Source organism: Pogona vitticeps, chromosome 13 (assembly GCF_051106095.1).
Source record: "Pogona vitticeps strain Pit_001003342236 chromosome 13, PviZW2.1, whole genome shotgun sequence".
NCBI classification, from domain to species: Eukaryota; Metazoa; Chordata; class Lepidosauria; order Squamata; family Agamidae; genus Pogona; species Pogona vitticeps.
The window spans coordinates 4,572,566-4,597,899 of NC_135795.1; the positions used below are offsets into that span (position 1 = coordinate 4,572,566).

A 25,334-nucleotide genomic window follows, 5' to 3' on the forward strand; every position below is an offset into this window, starting at 1 on the left:
TTTTTTTTAAATTGGACTGACAAGGCTATTAACCCAGCATCATATGGTGTAACCCTTGCTAGCAAAATAGAGATCCAAAGTCCCAACCCATTAAAACAATGCCTCTGAGTCTTTTTCACAAAAGGTCCAGAACTGCATGTCCCGAGAGAGGCTTCTCCACCTCCTACTGCCTCGTTCGGACTTCCCAAGTCATGTGCTATGATAAGAAACCCAGAAGGTTAACATTATTATACAGCCATGCAGTGGACAGGGAGTCCTTTTTGTTGCGTGCAACTAGCTTGCGGAACTCATGGCTACAAGATGTGATGTCTACCAGGCTTTCCAAGGGGATTAGGAGTTGGGTGTTATTCCATGACTACCTGCAACGTCAAAGCTCCGAGGACAGAAGACCACAAGCCATGTGCTGTTGTGGACCTGGTGTGAAACCTTCTTGGAGGTTTTCCAGAGGCATTTGGTTGGCTGCTACAGGAGCAGAATGCTCAACGAGATAAAAGCTTTTGGTCCGACCTGCTGGGAGTTTTCCATTTACTTTAGTGGGGATTCAAGCCTGTTCAGGGAGACTCCGATCCATCATTCCACTGGAGAACCACGACGGGACAAGAGCCAAGCCCCCCTGGGGTTTGTCCAGCCGTCGTCCGGGACGCCCAGAAATGATGCTCTAGAGATCCTCCTGGATGCCTCGATGTCCCCTCCCAGTCAAGAGGAACAGGGACACTCCCCAAGTTGCATTCCTCACCTCCCTCCAGCGTACAGAAACATCCCGTGCTGTTCAAGTTTCATGACTTCCCTGGGGATCCATGTTTGCTCGGGAGTTAGCCGACACATTTTCAAGGAACGCGTGCTGACCCTGGGGACTTTCTTGTCCATTGGAGAAAGGGGTGAGAAGCACAAAACAGCTGGTCCAAACATTAAGGAATGGGGCTTTGCTCCTCTCTGGGGTACCTCCTGTCCTGGCCAAGCTCTACCGTGGAGAAGAACAAGGTCTGGTTGCTGTGGGTTTTCCTGGCTGTTTGGCCGTGTTCTTAAGGTTTTTCTTCTTGACACGGAAGAACACGGCCAAACAGCCTGGAAAACCCACAACAACCATCGGATCCCGGATGCGAAAGTCTTCGAGAATACATGAAGACGAGGTATGTTTGGGTGGACTGTAGACTGGGGCAACTTACGCACTGGAATGGGTGTGACTCCCCCAACCGTTTTGGGGGAGTCACACCCCACTATCCCAGGCACAAACCATACTCTATTGTAGGTATGAGGCTCCCAAGATGGCTCCATGGGTTTAAAAAAAATCAACCTTCCATCTGGCTTGGAAGCGGCTCTTCCCAGTTGGTACAGCACCCTGCTTGCCAAAAAAGGCATGTACAGTGGTGCCTCGCTAAACGATGACAATCCATTCCACTGAAATCGCTGTTTAGCGAAATCATTGTCTAGCGAAAAGCATTTCCCCATTGGAATGCGTTGAAACCTGTTTAATGAGTTCCAATGGGGAAGAATCGTCGTTGTCTAGTGAAGATCGGCCATAGGAAAGCCGCTTTGTGAACTGCCGACCAGCTGTTTAAATCGCTGCCTTGCGAAGCTTAGGTCCCGAAAACACCCGTTTTGCGAGCACAGAGGGAGCTGTCAAAATTGTCGTCTAGCGGAAATTGGTTTGCGAAGCAGGGACCAAACATTGTCCAGCAAAATTCCCCCATAGGAATCACTGTTTTGCGAATCTGTATAGCATTCGCAAAAAGTCAATGTCTAGCGAAAAAACTGTCATGCGGGGTAAGTGTCTAGCGAGGCACCACTGTAGTCCAAAAAAGGGATTTTCCTCCCCATTCTGGTGTACCCCTCCTGGACGGGTCAATCAGAGCAGTCAAGGCTGGGCTAGAGGGACAGAGGGCAGGATATGACCGCAGGAGCTTTCTGGGTACCTAACCAATCCAGCAAAGCCATCATCTTGGCAGGGGGGGAACCTCTGCCCACTGGCCCTTACGGACCACAACTCCACCCTCCCTTCGCACCCGCGGGGCTGGGCTTGGACGTCTTTAGGAGACAAAGTCCAAAGCGGCCCAAACGCTCCCCCTTCTGCATGCAAAACAGGGGTTCTGGTGGGGTGGCAGGCAGCTTTTCCAAGCCGGTGTGTGCCCCGCTGGAATGAGGCGAGCCCCCTCCTTCAGCTGGCATCCGTCCCCAGTTGATAAAAGACCGGATCCGTCTGTAGCCGCCTTTGCCCGCATTCCATTTCCAGTAGCTCAGAGACGGATTTAGGGATGATCTGAAGAGGGCAGTGCCATAAACAGGTTTTCTTCGGCTCTCTCTTCCCCCCCCCCCCCCCAACCCCACTCCTTCTCTTCTAAGTATCCTGTCAGTTGGAGGAACCAGCTTGAGAAGGTGTCTAAACGGGCGCTGGCACAGCCCGGGGCGAAGGAGAAAAGAGCACACTCCTGCCCGCTCCGGGGACAAATGCCAACTAGCCGGGTCTCCCCGCTTCCCTTCTACACATGGGGATAGGACAGAACCTATTTTATATATGTTTTTATTTAGGACGTATTATTCCACCCCACATAGCGAAAATCCACTACTCTGGGTGGTCATACAAACAAAAATCATCTTAAGGTTTTTAACTAGGGGAAAAAATATTGTGGGTTACAATTCTCACTACAATTCCCAGCGGCCACGTTGGCTTGGATACTGGGAGTTGTAGTCTAAAGTGAGAACATTTTCAAAGCTCTGGGAGGGGACTGTGTCTCCCCTCATGCCTCACGGTCGCTGACTAGTGTGGGCAAGGTCGGGGGCCACACAGGTCTCTCTTCCAAGTCTGTGCCGCCACCGCACAGCATTTGCCACCCGAGGCCACTGCCTTGCTCTGCCAAAGGGGAGGGCCGGCCCTGGGATGAAAACCCTCTGGGGCATCACTGTAGCATGGCACAGCACACGCTTCATGCACACAGAGGGCATCGGGTCCCATCTCCGGCATCTCTGGAGAGGCCTGGAAAAGCCTCCCAGTCAAACTGCATCTGCCATGCTAAACGAAGCATCTGCCACGCTAAACGAAGACAGCCCCGTGGCTTGGGCTGGTGCAAGTCCCCTGGTCTATGGCGGTTCCCCACAGATATCCGTGAACGTTCCCCGACATTCCTGCTACTCCATTTCAGCTTTTCAAGAAGAGAGAGGGAGTGATCCCTCTTGATGTTCAGGCCACGTGGATGCTGATACAGCAAAACAGCACCACCCCCTACACAAGAGGAGATCTCCACAGAGGGGGGGGGGACTCCAAAGGCAGGAGAAATAGCTACCCTCCCTGAGGAAGGAAGGAAGGAAAAGAGAGAGAAGGAAGTTAGAAAGGCAAGAAAAGGGAGGGAGGGAGGGAAGGAAGGAAGGAAGGAAGGAAGGAAGGAAGGAAGGAAGGAAGGAAGGAAGGAAGGAAGGAAGAAGCTGACGAAGGAAGGAAGGAAGGAAGGAAGGAAGGAAGGAAGGAAGGAAGGAAGGAAGGAAGGAAGGAAGGAAGGAAGGAAGGAAGGAAGGAAGGAAGGAAGAAGCTGACGAAGGAAGGAAGGAAGGAAGGAAGGAAGGAAGGAAGGAAGGAAGGAAGGAAAGAAAAGGAAGGAAGGAAGGAAGGAAGGAAGGAAGGAAGGAAGGAAGGAAGGAAGGAAGGAAGGAAGGAAGGAAGGAAGGAAGGAAGGAAGGAAGGAAGGAAGGAAGGAAGGAAGGAAGGAAGGAAGGAAGGGTTGATGTCTCTGGTTGTGGAGCCAGAGGTTGGGAGTCTGATTCCCCACCCCACCCCACCCCCCTGTGTCTCCAGAGAGTCCAGCCAGCCTGGGTGGCCTTGGGCCAGCTGCATGATCCCAGGATGCCCCCTTCAGAAGGAGGGAAGGGGAAACCACTCCTGGGTCCTCTCTACCTGGAAAAAGGTTACCTTAAGTCAGAACTGACTTGATGGCGCATGATGATGATTATTATTATACTGTAAATTTCCAGGGCTTGCATCCAACAGATTCTAGTCTTTCTCCTCCCCTGTTCCCATACCCAACACTTTCCAATATCTTTCCTTGTACCTCTGTGGACACGTGTGTGTGTGTGTGTGTGTGTGTGTGTGTGTGTGTGTGTGTGTGTGTGTGTGTGTGTGTGTGTGTGTGTGTGTGTGTGTGTGTGTGTGTGTGTGTGTGTGTGTGTGTGTGTGTGTGTGTGTGTGTGTTTTCCTTCAAGGATTGGCTAGGTGACCCACTCTTCTACTCCTCAGGGATTGAATTACATAGATCTGGCAGTTTGTTCTTGTGAGGAAGGTCAGGTTTCTGCCAGAATGCGTCTCTCTCCCTCTCAGCTTCCCTTTCTAAAGACCGGCAAACCTTGGCAGCTCCTTCTGTGTTGATCCGCAAAAGGCCCATGACCGGAGTGGCATCCGTCTACAGCAAAGCAGGCTTCGTTACGGGGCCGAGAGGGACACTGGCATTCGTGCGGACCGGTAGGAAACACCATGGCCAGTCTCCCAGTCGAAATGCTGAATGGCATCACTCTTGCAGAGCCGGCCCTACCATTAGGCAGAGTGACGCAACTACCTCTGGCAGCAAATGCTGGGGGTCAGCAACACCCGTTTCCTGGCTGTTTCTTCTCCTGAACCCCCCAACTATCCCCTTCTCTTGCAGGACTGAGCTGTACGTGTCCCATTGCCCCTTCTAACCCCCCGAAACTGGAGTGGTGCATCCAGTGTGATGGGAATGTTATCCCGCCGCTAGCATGGGATTAAGCATCAACGGCTACTGAGATCAACGCTCCACATGGAGTGAAAGGAACCTGGGGGGCCATCTCACTGGGTCAGCATCATCCCGTATGTTGAGATTTCCAGGCCCAAACCTGGAGGTCAGATGGCCAGCCTAAGGTCAGATGTCACGAAGCCAGGTCTGCTTTTATCAGCTGCTTTGGGGTCAGATAATGCTGGAGAACTCCCAGAAGTACAAGCTGGATTTAGAAGGGGCAGAGGACCTAGAGACCAAATTGCTAACATGCGCTGGATTATGGAGAAAGCCAGAGAGTTCCAGAAAAATATCTACTTCTGCTTCATTGACTACAAAAAAGCCTTTGACTGCACGATATTGAACCACCTACCTGGGTGGAAGCCAACCACAAGGTCAGGGCGGGCCGCCTGCTGCGTTTCCACTTGCGATTCCCAGAAGTCGTGATAAAGGGCTTTGTAACTGCTGAGGTAGACCCTTCCCCGGGGTCCAAAGGCCACCAGTGGAGGCCTCATGATAGGTCCGTCCACCACGTCAACGCCGACCATCACCACCTCGATGCCCTGGTGCTTGGGGAACATGCAAGACACCTCGTCGTAATCCGTCACTCGTGCGTTGAGAGTCTCCACGTGAGAAGCCCCGACCACATGCACCGTGATTGGCTTGGCGTAAGGATCGATCCGAAACGCGCACAGGCCCAGGCCGATGGTGGCAGGCCGGGACACAAAGTCCGTCGTCACTCTCTTGACGGACTCCAGCAGTTCCACCTCGTCTGGCTTTGGTTTCCCAGCATTCGCCCAGAGGAGATTCATGTAGCGCCCGGTCATGATGGAGTGGAGCTTTCCATCCAGCCCCTCCTGCATGGACCACCAATCCTCCCAGCTTCTCACCTCCTGGATACCTTTTGTCCAGGGACTGGTGGGGAAAGGGATGTCACCTACGGGAAGAGCAGCCACAGTAAGAGGGTCACAGCAAAAGCAAAACAAGAGAGGGGGTGGTGCTTAGATTTTAAGCATTTAAAGCTCTCTCTGGGTGGTTTACATCATTACAATTTCATGATGCGGGCTACACATTGCCCCATCCCCACCAACGAGCTGGGCACTCAATTTTGCAACCCGGGAAGGCTGTCTCAGTCTTGAGCCAACTACCTGAGATTGAACTCGGGTTGTGAGCAGAGTCTTGATGGCAGAACTGCAGTTTAACCACTGTACCATGAGGCTCCTTGGAGCAGAAGTAGGAGACGTGATTTGTGGAGCCTTACTCATTGATTCGTTGATTGATTCACTGATTCATTCATTCATTCATTCATTCATTCATTCATTCATTGCACCACAGGCCCCAGCAGGAGATTGCACGCACGTCCCCTACAGCCTTTTGAGGAACGTGTAATGAGAAGGCACGATTCTCATTCGGAAGCTGCCGTGTAGATCTTGTAGATCGGGGCAGCCTAAGACTATGCTTTGCTGTTGGTTTATGAATCTGACATCACCGCTTATGATTAAGGACCAGACTCGGGGAAACGCGGCTTCGCGTGCCCGCTGAGCCATGACACTCACTGGAGGAACTTATGACCGCCACTCTCTTAGCCTGACAGGGTTCTTGGTCTGTGAGGAGCGGTAGGGAGGAGAGAGAGCAAAGGAAGCTGCCTGGATTCACTGGAGGAAAGGCAAGACGGGGAATGTAAAACAGTCCATCCATCCATCAAGGGGCAAACCTATGTAGAAAATCAAATGATTGCGGGGCATTAAGATAGGGCAGAAATAGGGGCTTGCTGGATATACAGTACCACCATCCTGGCAGATACAGGGCAGAGACACCAACGGGATATGGCCAGCTCCAGGAACACACACACTCGGCTTTACAGCCTATATATTTTAATTTATAGCCAGATGCCTTTCAACGGGGTAATTTTACACCAGCTCCAGATATGGTATAGGAAATTTCAATCCTTCCTATTGACCTCAGCCAAGAGCTTTTAAAAAAAACAACTGTCTCCTTCCCTCGTATGTCAGGATCCCATCTGCGAATCCTGACCCACCCGTCAGTCAGAATTCACAGATGGCTTGGGTACTATAGTCTGTGGTGGGTCAGATCCAGCACAGAATATGGTACGACTCAGCACCCCATCGTAGCCTGGGTTTCGATTGTTGGAGTTCCAAGACGTAACTCATCCAAGCTGAGGAGGAAAAAAAATGTTAGGGTTACACAAAAAAACCCACACAAGAATATAAGGATTTAACAGTGATGTCTGTCTAGAGACTCTATTTAAAAAAAAATGAGTGAACATACAGTAGGACCTCAGTATCTGTAGGGGATTGGTTCCCAAACACACACGCACCCCTCCATGGATGCTGAAAAACGTGGAAGTATCAAATGTTATCCATTGCATGGTCTCTGCCTCCCCCTAGTGGCCAGTTTTCAGGTAGCAGATAAATGAATCAGTGGATACTGATTCTGTGGATACCAGGGTCCTACTGAAGGTGTTATTTCATTGAAAAGAAATTGTATGGGTTTTCAAACATTACTGTTCTATGGGATAAATTATGCCCACCAAAAAGAGGAAAATAGAAGGAATGCAATATTCATGTGTTCACCGATGGACACGCATCAATGAACATTAATTTTGGAAATTAATGCTCTAAGTTAAAGAGACGGAAAATGCATGTCACCATCGTGGAGAAAACAGTGTGCAATTTATCTACATACCAGATTTGGACTGGACAGCCCTTCCAACAAACAATATCTTTGAATCATCATCATCTAAGAGCTGCCGAGCCAGAAGGGACCCTGTGGATCATCCAGTCCAGCCCCTGTCCAGGAGGCACAAGTGGGGGGATCGAACTCCCAAAACCTCTGACTCCACTGCCAGACAGAGACCTCAACCTCTGAGCTATCCCTGTGAAGCAGGATATGTGGCCACCATCACTGCTGGCCTACCTGTGAATACAAGCCATTCCACAAGTCGGTCAAGGGCCACGAGCTTCAGCTTTTTGCAGAACTTCTTGTGTAAGGGCCAGTTGGCCCGCTGACACTCGGAGCCACAGTAGTAGACATTCTGACATCTGGATGCGGGAGGACGAAAACAAAAATTAAGCTCACGGGGATATATTTGGCTCCTGTATCCACAAGGACAGTGTGCTTTCTTAATCAATAGCCCAAATCCATCAAGACCACACCTACTGATCCGGAGCCTAGGAAGCCATTGTAAACAATAATAAACATCTGTGCCCAGGTGTTCTTGGACTGCAATTCTCAGAAGCCTTCACCATCAGCTATGCCAGCCGGGGTTTCTGGGACTTGTAGTCCAAGAACACCTGGGTTACCCAAGGCTGAGAACCACTGCATCAGAGTATGAGCAAAGTGTTTTCTCAAATACACCCTTGGAGAACCAACTAGGAGAAAAAACTTGGGTGGGGGGTAGAACTCAATGTTCCTAGGAAATTTCTTGCTGGGTCCTGCAGTGGCCATTTCATAGCTAAGCATCGCTGATACTTCTGTTTTCAGGAGTGAGAAGCTGTTGCCTAGCAACAGATGCAGGCCTTGGTCTCCCTTGAGGAAAGGGGCAGTGGAAGGCAGGCATGGCTGTACAGGGAGGGGGAAAGATGGCCACCAGAGCTTTGAAATGTTATATATCTATATGCAGTGGCGCCTCGCTAGACAGTTACCCTGCGTGACAGTTTTTTTCGCTAGGCATCGACTTTTGCGATCGCTATAGCGATTCGCAAAACAGTGATTCCAATGGGGGAATTTCGCTGGACAATGTTTGGTCCCTGCTTCGCAAACCAATTTTGGCTAGACGACGATTTTGACAGCTCCCTCCGCGCTCGCAAAACGGGTGTTTTCGGGACCTAAGCTTCGCAAGACAGCTATTTAAACAGCTGTTCGGCGGTTTGCAAAGCGGCTTTCCTATGGCCGATCTTCACTAAACAACGACGATTCTTCCCCATTGGAACACATTAAACAGGTTTCAATGCATTCCAATGGGGAAATGCTTTTCGCTAGACAATGATTTCGCTAAACAGCGATTTCAGTGGAATGGATTATCATCGTCTAGCGAGGCACCACTGTATATATTTAGACAACTCCCAGTTGCCTTGCTGACTGGGGGTTCTGACAGCCACAGAGGAAGAGCAGTGAAACTGAGTTTCGCTGGAGGACCACTAGAGCCACATTCAGTATAATTTAAATAATATCTCAGTAAGCATCATAACTTGGAGTGGCAGCTGAGTCTTGTGTTGATGCCAGTAATAAGACAGAGTCCTCCATTGCACTTTAAGGCAAAAGATTAGCCTACGCCTCTGCTCCTATCTAATAACAGGGCCAGCTTTTGCTGTATTTTCTTTTCTCTCCCACGCCCACCTCACATCATAAAGGGGACCATATACTTTTCAGTTTTATTAGGCTTTGTAGAAATTTTATGACATATAATCAGTTCACAGAGCTGATAGCCTCTCCTGGTTTATCATTCCAAAAAGTAATTAAAGGTATGTATTTTTATGAAGGAAGGGGTATGATCTTGATGATCTCTTTGTAATTTTTTAAATGTTATTTTTCCTTTGTCTTGCACGTCAATTTCATCATCCTCGGAAAGTCCCATTTCTTAGCTGACAATCATTATTTTTGGGCTTTTTGCCCAAAATAAAACTTTTGTAATTCTAGATCCTGTTAACAAATTTTTCAAATAATAAGATCTTTCGAACAGCAAAAAAGAATTATATGTGCACCAGTCAAAGCTGGATGTCCCATAATTTAATCTAAACTATGGAACAAACTTCAGTTTTGACCATTTTCACTGGACATCCTTAGACCAGAAGACTTATAATTTTACTAAGGAAGGTTGTGATCTTTAATTGATGAGTAATTGGTTGCATGGATCAAAAAGGTTTTTAATTGAGGGAAAGCACTGCTAGTCAATCAGTTCTATCTTCACCCACCTCTTATGTGAATTAAAGCATCTTCTGAGATGTGCATATAAAAACATATGTGCATATAAAAACATGAGATGTGAGATTTTATGTTTTGAGCTATGCATATAAAAACAAAAATAAGGAGGTTTTTAGTTCAGAACAACTAACCGCTGTGTAAGTCGTATACAATTTTATTTGCTTCTTCAGTTAAAAGAAGTGATGAATAGGCAATTTTTTTCCCTTTAACTAAATAAACATGATTTTTTTTTTACCTTTTGCAGCGCCGTAGGCTTTTTGGATCAGGCATCGATTCTGGGAGTTTTTTGCACTCAGCACAGAATTTGAACGTGTCTTCCAGTTTCTGGAACATCTCGAAATAGGATCGGATGCCAAAATCTGCATACAGTTTCTTGCCCTCCATCACAGTCCTGTCGCAAAGCATTCCGAGCGAGAGAAACAAGAAAAGAGGACATATGTACATTTCAGAGATGCCTCCACAGCTGAACTTTGTAGTGATTGAGTATAGATTCATCAGTGCTTTGGTATATGAGCCCTGTCCAGCCATCAACACATGAATCTGATGTGGTAGACAGAATGCCTAATCTATACAGCACTGGTTCCCCCAGATGTTCTTGGACTACAATTCCCATAAGCCCCAGCCAACACTACTAGTGGTGAAGGCTTCTGGGAGTTTTAGTTCCACAACATCTGGGCGACCAAGTTTTGAACCACTGCTCTAAAGCCTACTGCATTTCAGAGGGGATTGAATAACGCGGTCCTTGATATACTGCTTGGCTACACCTCTGATAATCGGTAATGCTGTCTGTGGCTGATGGGAGTTGGAGTCCAGCATTTCCCCATTCCTGGTCTGAGATCTAGAGCAAGGAGCAGAGAACATTTTCTCCGGAAAGGGCTGCATTCCTCAAGACAAGAGTTTGGAAATGATGAAATCCAGTCTCTCGTACTTTGGGCCGAGCATGAGAAGGCCAGGCTCTTTGGAAAAGGCAAAGAACGCTATAAAAAGTTGAAGGCAACAGGAAAAGAGGGAGATGGAACCAGAGATGTATTGAGTCAATAAAGCAAGCCGCGGCCTTGAGCCTGGAAGAGTCACAGAGGGCTCTTAGCGACTGGTTATTCTGAAGATCAGTCATTCATAGGGTCACCGTAAATCAGGGGTGATTTGATGATACATAACAAATTACAGAAAAATTACTTTTTTAGACTACGTTTCCCATGGCTTCTCTCTCTCACTGACACTGCCTGTGGGCTGACTGAGAGTTTTTCTAATTTGTTTGATGCGGCAAAGCTGAACAGGAACAAATAAATCTGGAAGTTGAGTCTCGGCAACTGGACTTCTTTCTTATTAGGACTTCTTTCTTTCCTAATAAGAAAGAAGTCCGGTTGCCATGACACATCTCACCTGGATGACTGAGAATCTTCACAGGACTGAATAGAGTGACGTTCCGAAGCTAGCCACAACAGGGCAGCATTTAAGAGGACGCTCTGAAACCATAAGACTCCAGATTGCCCATCCCTGGTTTGGAAACTTTGGGAAGGAAGCAGGATCACTCCCAAAGGCTAAAATAGGGACAAAATAGAGACAGTCCCTTATCATGAATCCAAACATCAGGACTGTACCCAGTTGATTTCAGGTTCATAGATGGTCTCACCTCTTCTTGACTCTGCCCTCTAAGCGGGTTGACCTGATTCAGTTACTTACCGGGTTCAAAGACCACTTCATTTGTGTTTCCACACACACTCCTTGCAGATCCGCCCAAATGTTCATACAAATCTGATGCCTCATCTTTTGAGATGCATTTTTCAGCCCTAGAGTCCAAATCTCCCAGTTCTTCCTTGATGACGTTTAGACCCGAATAACTTTTGCACAACGGTTGATGTGGGTTTTTCGGGCTCTTTGGCCGTGTTCTGAAGGTTGTTCTTCCTAACGTTTCGCCAGTCTCTGTGGCCAGGGCATCTTCAGAGGACACAGCCAAAGAGCCCGAAAAACCCACAACAACCATTAGATCCCGGCCGTGAAAGCCTTCGCGAATACATACAACTTTTGCACAGCTTCCAGAAAACCCAAGCATCCCCTGAAATGTGTCCCCATCCATACGGCTCACCTGTACTCATCGCAGCTCTTCATGTTGAGTTTCTGTAGGATGACACGGGATAAGCCTGGAACGTTGCTGTCCATGGCCTGGAAACCTAAAGAGTCCATATTAGGCCCCATAACAACTGGCGTCTCTGCGGGATTTTTTCTGGAGCGACTGGTTTTGGAAGCCACTTTCTTGTTTCTCTGAGCCATTGGTGACGGGGGTGGGAGCAGGAGCTAGAATTTGAACAAATTAGGAGTATTACATATTTTCCACCTCTTTGCAAGAGAGAACAGCCAGCTATGTTGCATTGTGGCTTCAGCAATTAAGTCCGTTGACTGAGCCGGTGTGATGTTACTGAATATCCATGAACATTCCAACTGATCAGGGAGCAAAGATGGCCCCAACAAAATGTTCATAAGTAAATAATAAAACAAAAGTATCACAGAACATTAACTATGTATATTATAAAGTTAAGAGATGAGTTATAACATTGCTGCGTCAAAAGAATTACACATTCAGAAATACAACATGGAGTGGCCTAGTACAATACCAATGGATTATATACCTCTTCTTCTTTGTACTCTGTCTATTAAACTGTGCACACACAGACACACAGAGAGAGAGAGAGAGACACACACACACACAGATACACAGCTTGCTGTCAAGTCACATCTGTCTTATGGTGTCCCTAATAAGAGTTCTCAAGGAAGTACGATATTTAAGGAGTGATTTTCCCAATGCTACCTCCAATGAGCTTCATTGGCTGGAAGGGGATTTGAATTCAGTTCTCCTTAGTCGTAGTTCTATACCATACTGGCAGTCTGTAGACTTTGAGAGAGAGGTGGGCGGTAAATGGATCCGCACTCGAGATGGGCACGAACCGGTGGTTGGAACCGCCACTCAGAGGCAGTACTCAGAGGAGGGGGGGGGCAGAGAAGCCAGGGTGCTGCTTCTGATTGGCCGCCCACTGGGGGGAGGCGGGGCTGGAAAATGTCGAACCCTGGCTGTTTGTCTGAAGGACGAACCACTGAAGAAGTGGTTCATGCCCATCTCTAATCTAGCGCTATTCAGTTGTAGCACTTTATCTCACTTGAACGGCCATGGCTCCGTCCTATGGAATCCTGGGATTTGAAGCTTCATGAAAGAGACAGATTTCTTTTTTTGTAGTTCTGGATCCAGAAAAAAAAAAAAACTTTGACCGAAGTGGTGTTTCGCAAAGAGCACTTCAGCATCCTTATCACCTTTACAATATTGTGCATGTATTCACACAATTATAGCACCATTATTGCTCTTCGACTGCCACGGTTGCATCCATATATATATATAAAATAAATGTGAGCTGGTGTGGGTTTTTGATCTTCCCGGCAGTAGTAACACAGGACAGATGTAGTGCAAGAAAAAAACATCCACAAATATGCTTCTGGATGGAATGCACTTCCACCCACCTTTTGCGAAGTACCGTATTTCTCGCTTCATAAGACGCACCTCTCCATAAGACACACCAAATTTTTAGGAGAAGAAAACAGGAAAAAAATAATCTGTTTTCTTCGCTCCACAAGACACACAGACTTTCCATCCCCCTGTTTTGTGGGAAAAAAGTGTGTCTTATAGTGCGAAAAAGACGGTATGTTTGCGAGGCAAAAACTGAGCCTCCGCTCGGCCATCGGAGAAGACATTCCCCTCCAGCTAACAGGCCTGCCTCGTCTCGGCCTCTGCACCTGCTCTCGTAAATCACCCCATTATATGATACCCCCAAGGCAGAGAGAGATCAACCTTCCAGAAAGATATGAGGCAACTGAGATCCATTTGATAGTGTGCCTTGTCAGCCCGTGGTTTGTCAGCCTGCTTGACAAGGTCTCTCCGTGGGCAAAAGTAGGGTTGACCCAAGACAATTGACCGCTAGACGAAAGACATGGTCGTTATCCCTGCCTTTAGACCACTTAGGGAGCACAACAACAGCAACAGGACATGGGTCACCAAGAAAGAGGGCAAAAGAAGGCGGTGCTTAAGCTTATCAACTCTGAAGCACCACGACCATCATCCTCTTAGGACGGCACTGCTGGAAGGAATCTGATGGGCTATAGAGTCCAGCCCCAGTCCAGTCAAGGAGACATCATTGGGAATCGGGCGTCCAGCCTCTGGCTCCACTCCCAGAGACCTCAACCACTGAGCACCCTGAACCCTAATGTGGATTTTTCACATTCTCATCATCATCATCATAGAAATGCAGCGCTGGAAGGGACCCTGTGGATCATCCAGTCCAGCTCTTGTCAAGGAGGCCCAGTGGAGACCGGAATTCCCAACCATTGGCTCCACAGATCTATGGACACTGGAAGGCTAACCTGGTAATGGCCAATAGTAGCCACAACCTGGAAAGTTACTTTTTAATTTGTTCCTACTACTCAGTATAAAGTAACCCATCGTTGCTTCTCATTGCACGGCTTGCAGATTTTTTTTGTGAGCAGAATTTATGGCAATAATGGCATAAAACACACAAAAAACAAAATTCTGTTCAAAGTAACGTTTGGAGGTAATTATAAAACTTTGCTACACTGGTAAAATAAATAGGATCCTGTTGTTTAGTCGTTAAGTTGTGTCCGACTCTTCGTGACCCCATGGACCAGAGAGCACGCCAGGCCCTCCTGTTTTCCACTGCCTCCCAGAGTTGGGTCAAATTCATGTTGGTCGCTTCGGTGACCCTGTCCAAGCATCTCGTCCTCTGTCGTCCCTTTCTCCTCTTGCCTTCACACTTTCCCAACATCAGGGTCTTTTCATGGGATCCTACTCATTACATTACTTTGAACATGTATCTTTCTCCATGAGCCAAAAAAGGAATGAGTTGCTAGCGACAATACTCCTTGTAGCGCATTATGTCCCAGTTTTAGGAGGCAGCCAGCGTGTTTTCTAGTGCGGACAGCCGGAAAACATCTCACGCTCTTCACGCTCTCAGAGAAGAAGCCACCTTCCCCTTTTCTACAGCCAAAACATTTCAGTGTTTTCTAATAAAACGGAAAGCGGCTGATGGGAGCTTTGCCTGATGGCCTTGGAGAAAAGCCTCTTGCTTAATTAAAGAGCCAATGGCATTTTAAGTGGGACACAACGCGCTGAGTCACACAATATTTTCGCACTGGTTGCAAAATATTCTGCCGGCTTATCTGGCCAAGGGAATGTTGTTTTCTGTCAACAAAGTGTGTGTGAGAGAGAAAGAAAGAGATAGAGAATCTCGGTTCCACAAATGTAAGAGTGGGTGATTACCTTTTATAGGACTACTAAAAAAATTAAGACAAATTGCAAGCATTCGTGGAGAAAATTCCAGACAGAATAATTGAATTGGAGAATAATTGTGTTGGAAGGGGGCCCTAAGGCCATTCAATACCCGCTCAAGGAAGGAATCCAAATCAAAGCAGATCTTACAGATGGCTGTCCAGTTTTCTACTGAAAGCATCCAGTCATTGGTTCCACTGCCATACTACTCTAACAGTTCAGAAGTTTTTTCCTGATATTCAGCCTAAATCTGGCTTCCTGCAGCTTGAGCCCATTATTATGTGTCCTGCATTCTTGGATGATCAAGAATAGATCCTGTCCTGCCTCTGGATAACTACCAGTACCTTTCAAGTGTTTAAAAAGTGCCATATCTCCCCTTTACGTATTGATTTGTTTTAGCTCGAACCCATTATGATATCTCCTGCCCTTTGGGATTATTGAGAACAAATCTTCCAGGTTTCGCACAACCCCCTTGGACGGGCGCAGAAAAATTGTAGACAAAACGCCCATGAAAGGTTGCAATTTGTTTGATTTTTTTTTTTTTTTAGATGTCGAAGAAAAGATATCACGCACTCTCATATCCGTGGGATCTTGGGGGCCACACAGCCTTTTTCTCCTTCTTTCTAGAGAATCTAGAATTGCTGTCTAAACAGGATGAAGGGAACTTTCGGGACAGTCAAAACGAAGCAGCTGCCTGGAGGGAACACTATATATCCCACTTCATACAACGAAGGAGTGACGTTCTGTGAATTAAGGGCCACTTAGACCTGGCAGAGCGATGGGCAGGGGAATTCATCTTGGAGTTTTAGCCCTGCACAGCATTCTTGGAAGCTCACTTTAAGCTGTGAGGGATATAATATCTGACTCAGAAAGGTATCCGGGCTGATGTATTTTTAGAGTTCCTAAGATGATTGGAGTCGAAATGAATCCAAGATGGGAAGAGGCAGTTCTCGCCTTGAAATTTCAAGGGTGCCGTTTCTTATATTTTCCACACTTTTCACTAAAACCCTACACATGCACGTCGAGCAACAGTTGTGACAGCAGGTGCGTGGACCACTCGTCCGTTCACGCACCTCTCACCACCACAGTTGCACGGCGTGCTTGGTCCCCGGGTGCAAATGCTTGGCACTCTTATTACACAGGCTTAGCTTTACGTTGTGCAAAGGTGAACAGGATTTCAGCCCTTACGTCACCGTCAAGGGGGAAGAAGGCTGCCTAATAAAATGGTGAGAATTTCACTGTCTGTAAAAACCCAGTTAATTAGAGGACCTTGACATGGACCCCCTCCACATCACGCAGGCAGTTTGAAGAAGGGAGCCACAAAGGGCTTAAAGAGGACCATCTCCAGAGATGTGTAGGACTTGTCCATCTTTCTTACAAATATACAGGTATAGAGACAGGTTGGCTAGTCGCTAGAACTGTGAGATGGCAGAATAAGGGATCTGCTTTGGTGTGTGTGTGGGGGGGAAGGGTTTTGGTATCATTAAGAAAAGTGCTGAGTACTGTGTCTAGTATTTGAAACCACACCACAAGAAGGATGCCAACAAACCTGGAGCAAGTTCAGAGGATGGCAACAAGGATGATCAGGGAACTGGAAACCAAGCCCTGTAAGGAAAGACTGAAAGAACTGGGCATGTTTAGCCTTGAGAAAAGAAGACGGAGAGGAGAGATGATTGCACTTTTCAAATACTTGAAAAATAGTCATCTTGCAAAGAGCAAGGCAACCACTTTGAATCAAACCTTCCTCCCGTGGGATTTTGGAGTGGGGTCCGGACATGCTGGGAGAGTCTGCCTGGCCTGCAACGAGAGCCTTCTGCACATGCCTAAGCGACTAACTTTCCCAAAGACCCAATTCCCCCCCCCATGAAAGGGAAGCTAGGCAGGACTGGAGCCACGGTCTAGAGAAGGGGTGGGGGGGCACACTCAAATGTCAGGGACTGAGATGATAAAAAGAAGTTCTGCCAACATGGATGAGATAGCAAAGCTATTCCGGTCCTCTTCTGCCTTCTGCTTGGGAACAGAGCCCGGGGGGAAAACAAGCTCATCTAAAGGACATTCCATTCGCAGTGACCGAACTGCCGCCTAAGGAGTCTTCCTAGCTCACCTCCCACCATCAGCCCCCCTTTAAACACCATCCTTGTTTTCAGAGACGTCCGGGAGCCCACAGATCATGGGGCCAAAATGCTGAGGATTTTGATCCAAAGGCAAGGTCCCCCTGCCACCCTCTCTCCCTCCCTCCTAGATGTGCCATAGAGTGGCCATGTCTCCGTCTTGAGCCTTAAGACGTCGTGGTTTTAAATTCTCTGGGATCTAGGATATGGACCTAAAAGACGAAACAGGAAGCGGCCACCCTGATAGCCCTAAATTTGGGGTTCATTGTCACAGCATCACTTTGCCATGCTCAGAACTAGAGATGGGCACAAAACACCAGTTCGGTGATTCGTGCGAAGCTTCTGCCATTTGATTTATCCGCCAAACAGGTGTTCAGTGCTTCGAAGCTCTGCCTCCTCCAGCAGGTGCCCCCTTAGAGGCAGCGCTCAGAGGAGGCAGGGTAGGGAAGCCAGGCCGTTGCCTCTGAGTGGGTGCTTCCTAGAGGAGGCGGGGCTTTGAAGTGCCAATCAATTGTTTGGTTGATAAATGAACCAACACAAACCACTGAACCATCATGCCCATCTCTACTCAGATTCTTTGTTTTTGTTCCTGTTGCTTGGCCTCCTCGGAAACGGCTGCTGCTCCTAGAATCAAAACATGGACCCTGACATCCCTCTGCTGTAATAAGCTGTGCCACCCATGCCATTTTACAATCATCCTGTCCCCGCGATATTCCAGGGGATCACAAGGATCACCAGGTCTCGGGGAATGTGTCCATCAGAGAGATAAACCCCAGGAGAAGCAGCGCTTGAACGGCTGAGGAAGACAAATTCGATTTCATGGTGCGTAGTGACTTTAACAGCTGCCGGCTGCTCTTTCCCGGTCCCCAAAGGCCGAGATGAGGTGTATTGCACACACAAAAATTGTGGAGAAGGTTGTGCAAAAAAATCCATGTTGTCCATCTTAATCAGATGCACACATCATGTTTTACATTGTGATGCAAGCATTGCTCTCGTATGACAAGGAGCTGCCAGCATAGTCTTTGGTTTTGGAAAAACACTGATTTGGCAACCTTGTGCCCCATCACCCGTGTAACATCAGAAGCATCTGATCCTCAGATCTTTGACATTTTTGGAGGGGCATCTATCTGTAAGCATCCTCTGTGTTGGGGGCGGCGGTGTGGGCAACAGCTGGACCTCCAGATGTGGCAGGTCTACATCTCCCTATGGTGTTAGCCAGCACAGCCAGTGGGGAGGGATCATAGCTGCCAGTTGCCCACCCACAAAATATAAGTGAAGTAACGTTTCTGAGCTCCTGTATCTGCAGCTTAATCCAAGAGACTCCGGGATTCTGAAACAGCGGTCCAGAAATGTAACTTTACAAAGCTCAGCCAATAATAGCGTTCAACACAGGACGTGCGCACACACCCCAAGCAATTGCTCATCAGAAGCTTTTTATTATTCAGCAGAACCAGCTGAATGCAATATTGTTCACACAAAAAACATGACAATGGGGGACAAGGAGAATTTATACATGAGAGTACAGTAGGACTCCTGTATCTGTGGAATTGGTATCCGCTGATTCAGTTATCCACAGTCTGAAAATATTAAATATATTAAAATTAAAATCCTAGAAATATATATTTCTAAAGCTGACATTACCAGAACTGGCCACTAGAGGGTGCCAGGGACCATGCTATGTGTAACAATCGTTTGCTGTTATCCACATATTTCAACATGGGGTGTGTGTGTGTCTTGGAACCAATCCCCTGTGTATACAGGGGTCCTTACTGTATTATATATTTAAAAAACTGCCCGATGCCAAATCAAACTACTTCTGCATTCCATCCTGAGATCAGATCCATTCCAAGACACATTGATGTCTAGGCCAAATCAACATGACCTAACATGACCAGGTAAATCGGCCAAGTTATTTTGGTACATGATGCATCCAGTCCCACATGTACCTCTTCTCCCTTCCTTAGAGTAAAGTTGCAAATTTCCCATCCACATGTCTTTTGCCCAGTGTGCCCTTACATCTAAAGTAGACCCTGGTTCACACTGCTGTTTCAAGACACCCTTGATATGCTGTCCAAAGGGGCCACCTTTGGCCACCTCGGCTTGTAAGTTTGCTCGCCTGTGTCCTTGGCCAAAGATTCTACATGAGCTTAGAAAATTTCCTTTTCTAAACTTACAAGCCTCAGAATTCCCCTATGGCCGTGCTGACTTGATCCTTCTGGGAGTCGTAGTCCGATCCATCAACCAAGTACATTCCCACTAACAAAAAATTTGAACAGGCATGTGCAAAATTTTCCCAAAAAGCAAAATAAGTACATATTTTTCCATGTATAAGACTATACTTTTGTCTAAAGTCTTTAGATTAAAAATTGAGGGTCATCTTATACACCGAAGCAAACTAAGGAGAGAACAAAAACAAGTGGAGGGGAAAGCAGGGATCAAAGCGATCCTGCAGCGCTTTGATCCCTTTCCCCCTACACTTGCTAAGCCCCACTTAGATTTCTTAATTTTGGATTAGAAAAGTGGGGGCGTCTTATACATGGAAAAATGTGGTAACTTACTAAAGAGAATAAAGTTAGAATATTGGGCATACATAATCATAAAAGCTGGCTGGATAGCTCAGTGGTTTAGATATCTCGCTGGGGAGCCAGAGGTTGGGAGTTCGATTCCACACGGTACCTCCCTACGAGTAGAGCCAGCCTGCATAGCCTTGGGCCAGCTGCACCATCCCAGGGAACCCCAAGAAGAGAATGGGAACCCCCTTCTGATTATTCTCTGCTTGGAAAACCCTGAAAAAGGGTCAACCTAAGTTAGAATTGACTTGACAGCACACAATACATACATATAGGGCATAAAGATTGGTAAAAGAAGTTGAGGATCACTAGTTTGTGGGAGCCTGAGAGTTTTATTGGGGGTGTGTGTCTGAAGGAAACTGCCATGCCAAGAGAGAAGACAAAATATTCTGCCCCCCCCCCCCCTTAAAACAGAGTTTGGAAGTTTTTGCTTTTAGCCTCCAGCATCCAGAATTTCTCACCCGCAAAGCTTGCTAACCAGGGAATTCTGGATGTCGTAGTCCGTCCAAGAAACTTCTCTAAATTCTGATCATTACTCTTAACGTGGAGTGTGGAAATGTTAAATGTTGGATTCCGATGCCCAGAATCTCCTTTGCTGGGGGATTTTGGGAGTTGTAGTCCTCCTCCCAAAAATGTAACCTGCTCATGCTCCATTCTAAGAGGGCAGCAAATTTTGAGAAAAGTGGGGACCTTGCAAGTGTTCCCTAATAGGTTTCCCCCCCAAAGCTCTTAAGCACTCACCTGTCTGATGCTGTGGCTCCCCAATGCTGTCTTGGATTCACCTTGAGCAGCGACGGCCTCTTTTAAATCCACTAGGATTCCTCTCTGTTTCCAGCGGCAGCTATAGCAGGAGGATCCCTCTGGTCTATTTGAGGATCTCTTTTCCAGCCCCAGATCTTGACTGAGGAAGGACGAGAGGAACGGAGAGACCCTGATCTCAGCCTCCTTCGGAACTGCCCAAAAATTTCTCTTAAGGTTTTCGTAGGAGCCACCTGCCATCATCTGGAAGAGGGGCAACACTGCAAGGGTTTCATAGCAGGATTTTCCGCAGCGGCAACATCCCATCTGCAGAAAGGAAAGGAACCGGAGTGCGCTTCCAGACGGGGGCCAGTCCGACCGAAATACAAACTCAGGCAACTGCCTCAGGTGGCTGATATAGGATGGAGGCAAAAGACACATCCTTGCTACCGCTTGTGCTTTAAATCCCTGTTGAGAGCTATTTGGAAAAGACACACATCCGGAGTCTGAGATTTATTTATTTTGTTCTTAAAAAACAAAGGTAGTCTTTGCTGGGCATAAAACAAATGCCGACAGACATACAGGGATAATATCTTAATCACACCAACAAAAAAACACGAGTTTTAGACACCGTTAATTGCAGAGTGTCCCCAATTTGTCTGTCCGCACTTCTTCGTCAGGTTCTAATAAAGATCTTGTCCAAATATGGATTTTGTAATATTTAATTTATTTGCAATTTTACAAGCAGAAGATGAGTGGGAGGCCAATACTGTGCCCTTTTATGAACTCCTGCAGGTATCCAATCCCTTGCTTCCCATGGGATTCAAACACAGAGACCCCCCTATAACCCAAAGGGCATTTCTGCCTTCCTCCGTCTCTGCCTTTGTCTTCATGTCTCTTTCTTCCTCGGTTGCAGAATGTTTTCTACTGATTTTTCTCACCCACATACACTGACCGCAGAGATGGTCCAAAACTTTTTTTCCCCCTCACTCAAGCAGAACAAGAAATAAAGAGTCCTCCACGCACACACCGCCAACCTCCCTCATCCCTCCAAGCCTAACGTGTTGCATTATTCATAGAATAACAAAATGTGTGCCGTCAAATCAATTCTGATTTATGGTGATCCTTCTGAGGGTTTTCCAGGAAGAGAGTATTCAGAAGTGCTCTACCTTTCCCTTCCACTAGGGGGCGCTCTGGGACTCTGCAGCTGGCCCAAGGCCACCCAGGCTGGCTCTTCTCCCAGGAGGCCCAGTTGGGGAATCGAACTCTCAATCTCTGGCTCCACAGCCAGAGACTGAAACCACTGAGCTATCCAGTCATTATTCATGATTCTTGGGTAATAAAAGCTGGTTCCTAGATGAGGCTTAACCAGAGTTCAATGGAGGGGGACTAGCACCTCACAGGATTTGGAGACTGTACTTCTGTTAAGGTGTCCTAAAATAGTATTGGCCTTTTTTGCAGCCACACTGCACTGCTGGCTCAGATAGGCAATAGCAACCCAAGGCTTTCGGAAGACAGAAATACATTTCCAGTCTTATTCTGTAGTACTCAAACTATCCCAGGTTAAAAATTCAAGGTCTCTATGCAGATGGGCCATTATGAGCAAATGAGCAACTTACTTTGAAATACTCGGATTGAATATTTTTGGACTTTTACACTTGTTTATAACATCTCAAGCTAGTTCGATTTATTTTCTTTTTTTCTTCTTTCTTTCCATCTTGAACAATTTGATCATTGATGTTGTATATTGTTGCTATATTTAAATTGTTTTATTTTTAAGCGCTGTTAGCCGCCCAGAGTGGTCAGTTGACCAGATGGGCGGGATATAAATACAATCTATCTATCAATCAATCAATAAATCAATCTCCTATGATGCTAACTAACGTGTCAAGCCAAATAGGTGGTTCTGATGGTAATGGTATGGACTTCCTAGGGGGGAAAAAATCACAGCCTTCTGTTAGAAATCATAGAATCAAAGAGAAACGGAGTTGGAAGGGGCCTTTGAGGCCATCCAGTCCAACCCCCTGCTCCAGGCAAGACTCCAAATCAAAGCAGATCTGACATACGGTGCTCTCCTTTTCTCTTGAAGGCCTCATGAGGTCACTGGATCCGTTGTTGTACTGATCTAACACTTAGGAAGTTTTTTTTTTCCTGATACTGTATTCAGCCGAAATCTTGCTTCCTGTAGCTTGAACCCATTGTTACGTGCCCTGCACTCTGGGAAGATGGAGAAACAGATCCTCAACAGATACCAACTGGGAGGAAAAAGGCCCGAGAGTCCCTTTCATCAGCTGAAAAACCAGAAACAAGAAGAATAGGAAGGAGAGAACAAGAAATAGATGCCGCCACTGAATTCCAAGTTCTTTCTCAAAAATTAAAGGAAGGTAGCTACACCAGGTTTATCAAGAATTTAATCTTTTGAAGGTGTTGGAGTTGCAGAGGTGGCTAACCACATCTGCAATGAAGCCGAGGGCGAGGAGAAATTTCAGCTGTTCGAGCTCCAGATCTCTCTCTTTTTCTTTTCTTTCTCTTGTTTTGGAAGGGGAGAATGAGGCCGGCAAAAATAATTAAGTATGTGATGCAAATCCCACCCTCCGGGGCTATGGTTTCTTTGTCGGCTCCATGTGTATGCCACCTTTTCCTCCAGCGGTGACAGCTCTCCTCCTGTCACTCCCTCCCTTTATCTTCCTAAGAGCCCTGCCAGGTTGGCCAGGCAGAGGGGTTAGGGAGAGCAACTGGCCTAAGGCCACTGTGGGGGGGGGTTGTTTGGTTCTGCTAGGCCAGTGGTCCCCAACCTTGGGCCTCCAGATGTTCTTGGACTTCAACTCCCAGAAACCCCAGCCAGCACAGCTGGTGGCAAAGGCTTCTGGGAGTTGCAGTCCAAAAACACCTGAGTCACCCAAGGCTAAGAACCACTGCGGCTAGGGAAATCAACCAGATCCCAAACGACGCGATTCCATTAAGAAAGCCTCCGTTTGGGTTTTCTACACGTGTCGCGACGACAGGGTTTTGCTTTGCAGACGTTCACTTGGGAAACCTGAGTTTTTCTACCTTTTGCCCCTGATAGGACCCCCCCCCCCTTTTGAACTGGGAACAACGACACCCCGTGAATGCAAAGGAGGCGGAGCGGCCTGCCTGAGGCCGGTTCCATGCCTCCGTGGGACACGCGTGTCCTCAGGAGAGTTACTATACAGTATTCCCGACCCGGGGAAAGAGGAGATGGAGGGTGAGGGGTGGGGGCTAAAAGGCGAAATTCCAAAATGGCCGCCCTAGAAGGGCCTTCGCGTGCCCAAACTAAACATGGCTCCCGGGAACCACGCTCGTCTTCTCGCGAGATTTTGCCTCCGGAGGCAAGGCGGGGGAGCCCACGATGGCGTCGCTATGGAAACCGGAGACGCGCCGTTAACCCTCTTCGGCCCGAAAGGTAGGCCGGCGGCGAACTTCTTTTTTGCTTTTCTTTTCTTCTTCTTAAAACCGTTATTAATTTCATTTTCAGGCTTCTCTCACCCAGGGCAAGGGGGAAAAATGGTGCTTCTCCCACCCGCGCATTCACTCCCCTACCGCCGACCCCGGTCATTTTGCCGCCTGAAGCCCGGGGGGGGTCAGCCTTGAGCCCATCGAGTGGGTCCGGTCAGTCTTTTGGGCAGAAAGCATTGCAAGCGGTTCTCCTTAGGAGTAAACAGTAGGGAAACCCACCCACCCCCAGTATCCGCCGGATCATTATCCACTGATCCATCCATGGTCTGAAAATATTTGAAATATGAAAAGAAAACTCCCCCAGAATATATATTTCTAAGGATGGTGATGTCATTCTTGCTATTCACATAAAAAATTGCCATTGTTCCTAGAGTAATTCACATTATTTTCATGTTTAATAAAATAGACAACACCCCTATGGAGTTTCTGCCGGGCAAAGGGGGAGCCTCGGCCGCCGGGCTCTCCAGAGCTTCAGAAAGTTGCTTTTATTATTATTATTTTTTGCGGGGGGACTACAATTCTCAGGATCTCCTGGTTGGGATTTTTTATTTATTTATTTATTTATTTATTTATTTATTTATTTATTTATTTATTTATTTATTTATTTAACTTATATGCCGCCCACTCTATATTTATTTAATTTAAATGCCGGTCTCTGGCCGGCTTACAACAATTAAAATATGATTGATTGATTGATTGATTGATTGATTGATTGATTGATTGATTGATTGATTTGATTTGATTTGATTTGATTTGATTTGATTTGATTTGATTTGGTTTGGTTTGGTTTGGTTTGGTTTGGTTTGATTTGGTTTGATTTGATTTGATTTGATTTGTATCCCACCCATCTGGTCTGGTCGACCACTCTGGGCGGCTACCAATAAAAGTATATACAATAGAAACATAAAGATTTTACAAATGATCCAAACACATAGTAGAAGAAGAAGAAGAAGAAGAAAAGAAGAAGAAGAAGAAGAAGAATCACCACCACCACCACCACCACCATCTGGAAAACGCTGAAACGAGTCTTCATAAGTCAGAATTGACTTTGGCAGCGCATGATCATTATGCCCCCTGATGCTCGGAGGAAAGGCAGAATATTAATATACTCATGTTTGTGGTTTTTTTCCCCTGTTTTTGTTTAGGGCATATGTAGCTCTCTCGGTTAACCCGCAGAATCTATGTTCTCATGGCTGCCTCGACCTCCTTTCACCATAGTGAAGTGCCAACGAATGTAGGCAAACCAGTGAGCATTACCGTGCTGGAGGGACACGACTTGGTAAATGTTCTTTTTTTGGGGGGGGGGTCTTAATTGATCTGGAGTTTAGTCCTTTCGTTCGCCTACCGCCATGACCGTGGATCTTCAAACTGCTAGATTACTCTCCCCATGCAAAGCAGGAGCGATCAGCTTCTATTTTAGCAGGGGAAAATTTGCTTCTCTGGACCAGAGATGTGC

General features: G+C 47.0%; 2 protein-coding genes across 2 annotated transcripts in view; one reads left to right on the plus strand and one right to left on the minus strand.

Annotated features, from left to right (window-relative positions):
* Positions 1 to 21,188, minus strand: part of MSS51 (MSS51 mitochondrial translational activator) — a 31,016-nt gene extending 9,828 nt beyond the window's left edge. Inside the window, exons 1-5 of the mRNA XM_020808572.3 lie at positions 20,405 to 21,188; positions 11,743 to 11,951; positions 9,892 to 10,047; positions 7,650 to 7,774; positions 5,086 to 5,649 (exon numbers count right to left, since the gene is read on the minus strand). Of these exons, the coding sequence (XP_020664231.3) occupies positions 5,086 to 5,649; positions 7,650 to 7,774; positions 9,892 to 10,047; positions 11,743 to 11,951; positions 20,405 to 20,842 (1,492 nt within the window). The 5' untranslated portion in view covers positions 20,843 to 21,188. The remainder of the gene's footprint in view (positions 1 to 5,085; positions 5,650 to 7,649; positions 7,775 to 9,891; positions 10,048 to 11,742; positions 11,952 to 20,404) is intronic.
* Positions 21,189 to 23,744: 2,556 nt separating this feature from the next.
* CFAP70 (cilia and flagella associated protein 70) overlaps positions 23,745 to 25,334 on the plus strand; it is a 29,675-nt gene continuing 28,085 nt past the window's right edge. Inside the window, exons 1-2 of the mRNA XM_072982950.2 lie at positions 23,745 to 23,825; positions 25,024 to 25,157. Of these exons, the coding sequence (XP_072839051.2) occupies positions 25,068 to 25,157 (90 nt within the window). The 5' untranslated portion in view covers positions 23,745 to 23,825; positions 25,024 to 25,067. The remainder of the gene's footprint in view (positions 23,826 to 25,023; positions 25,158 to 25,334) is intronic.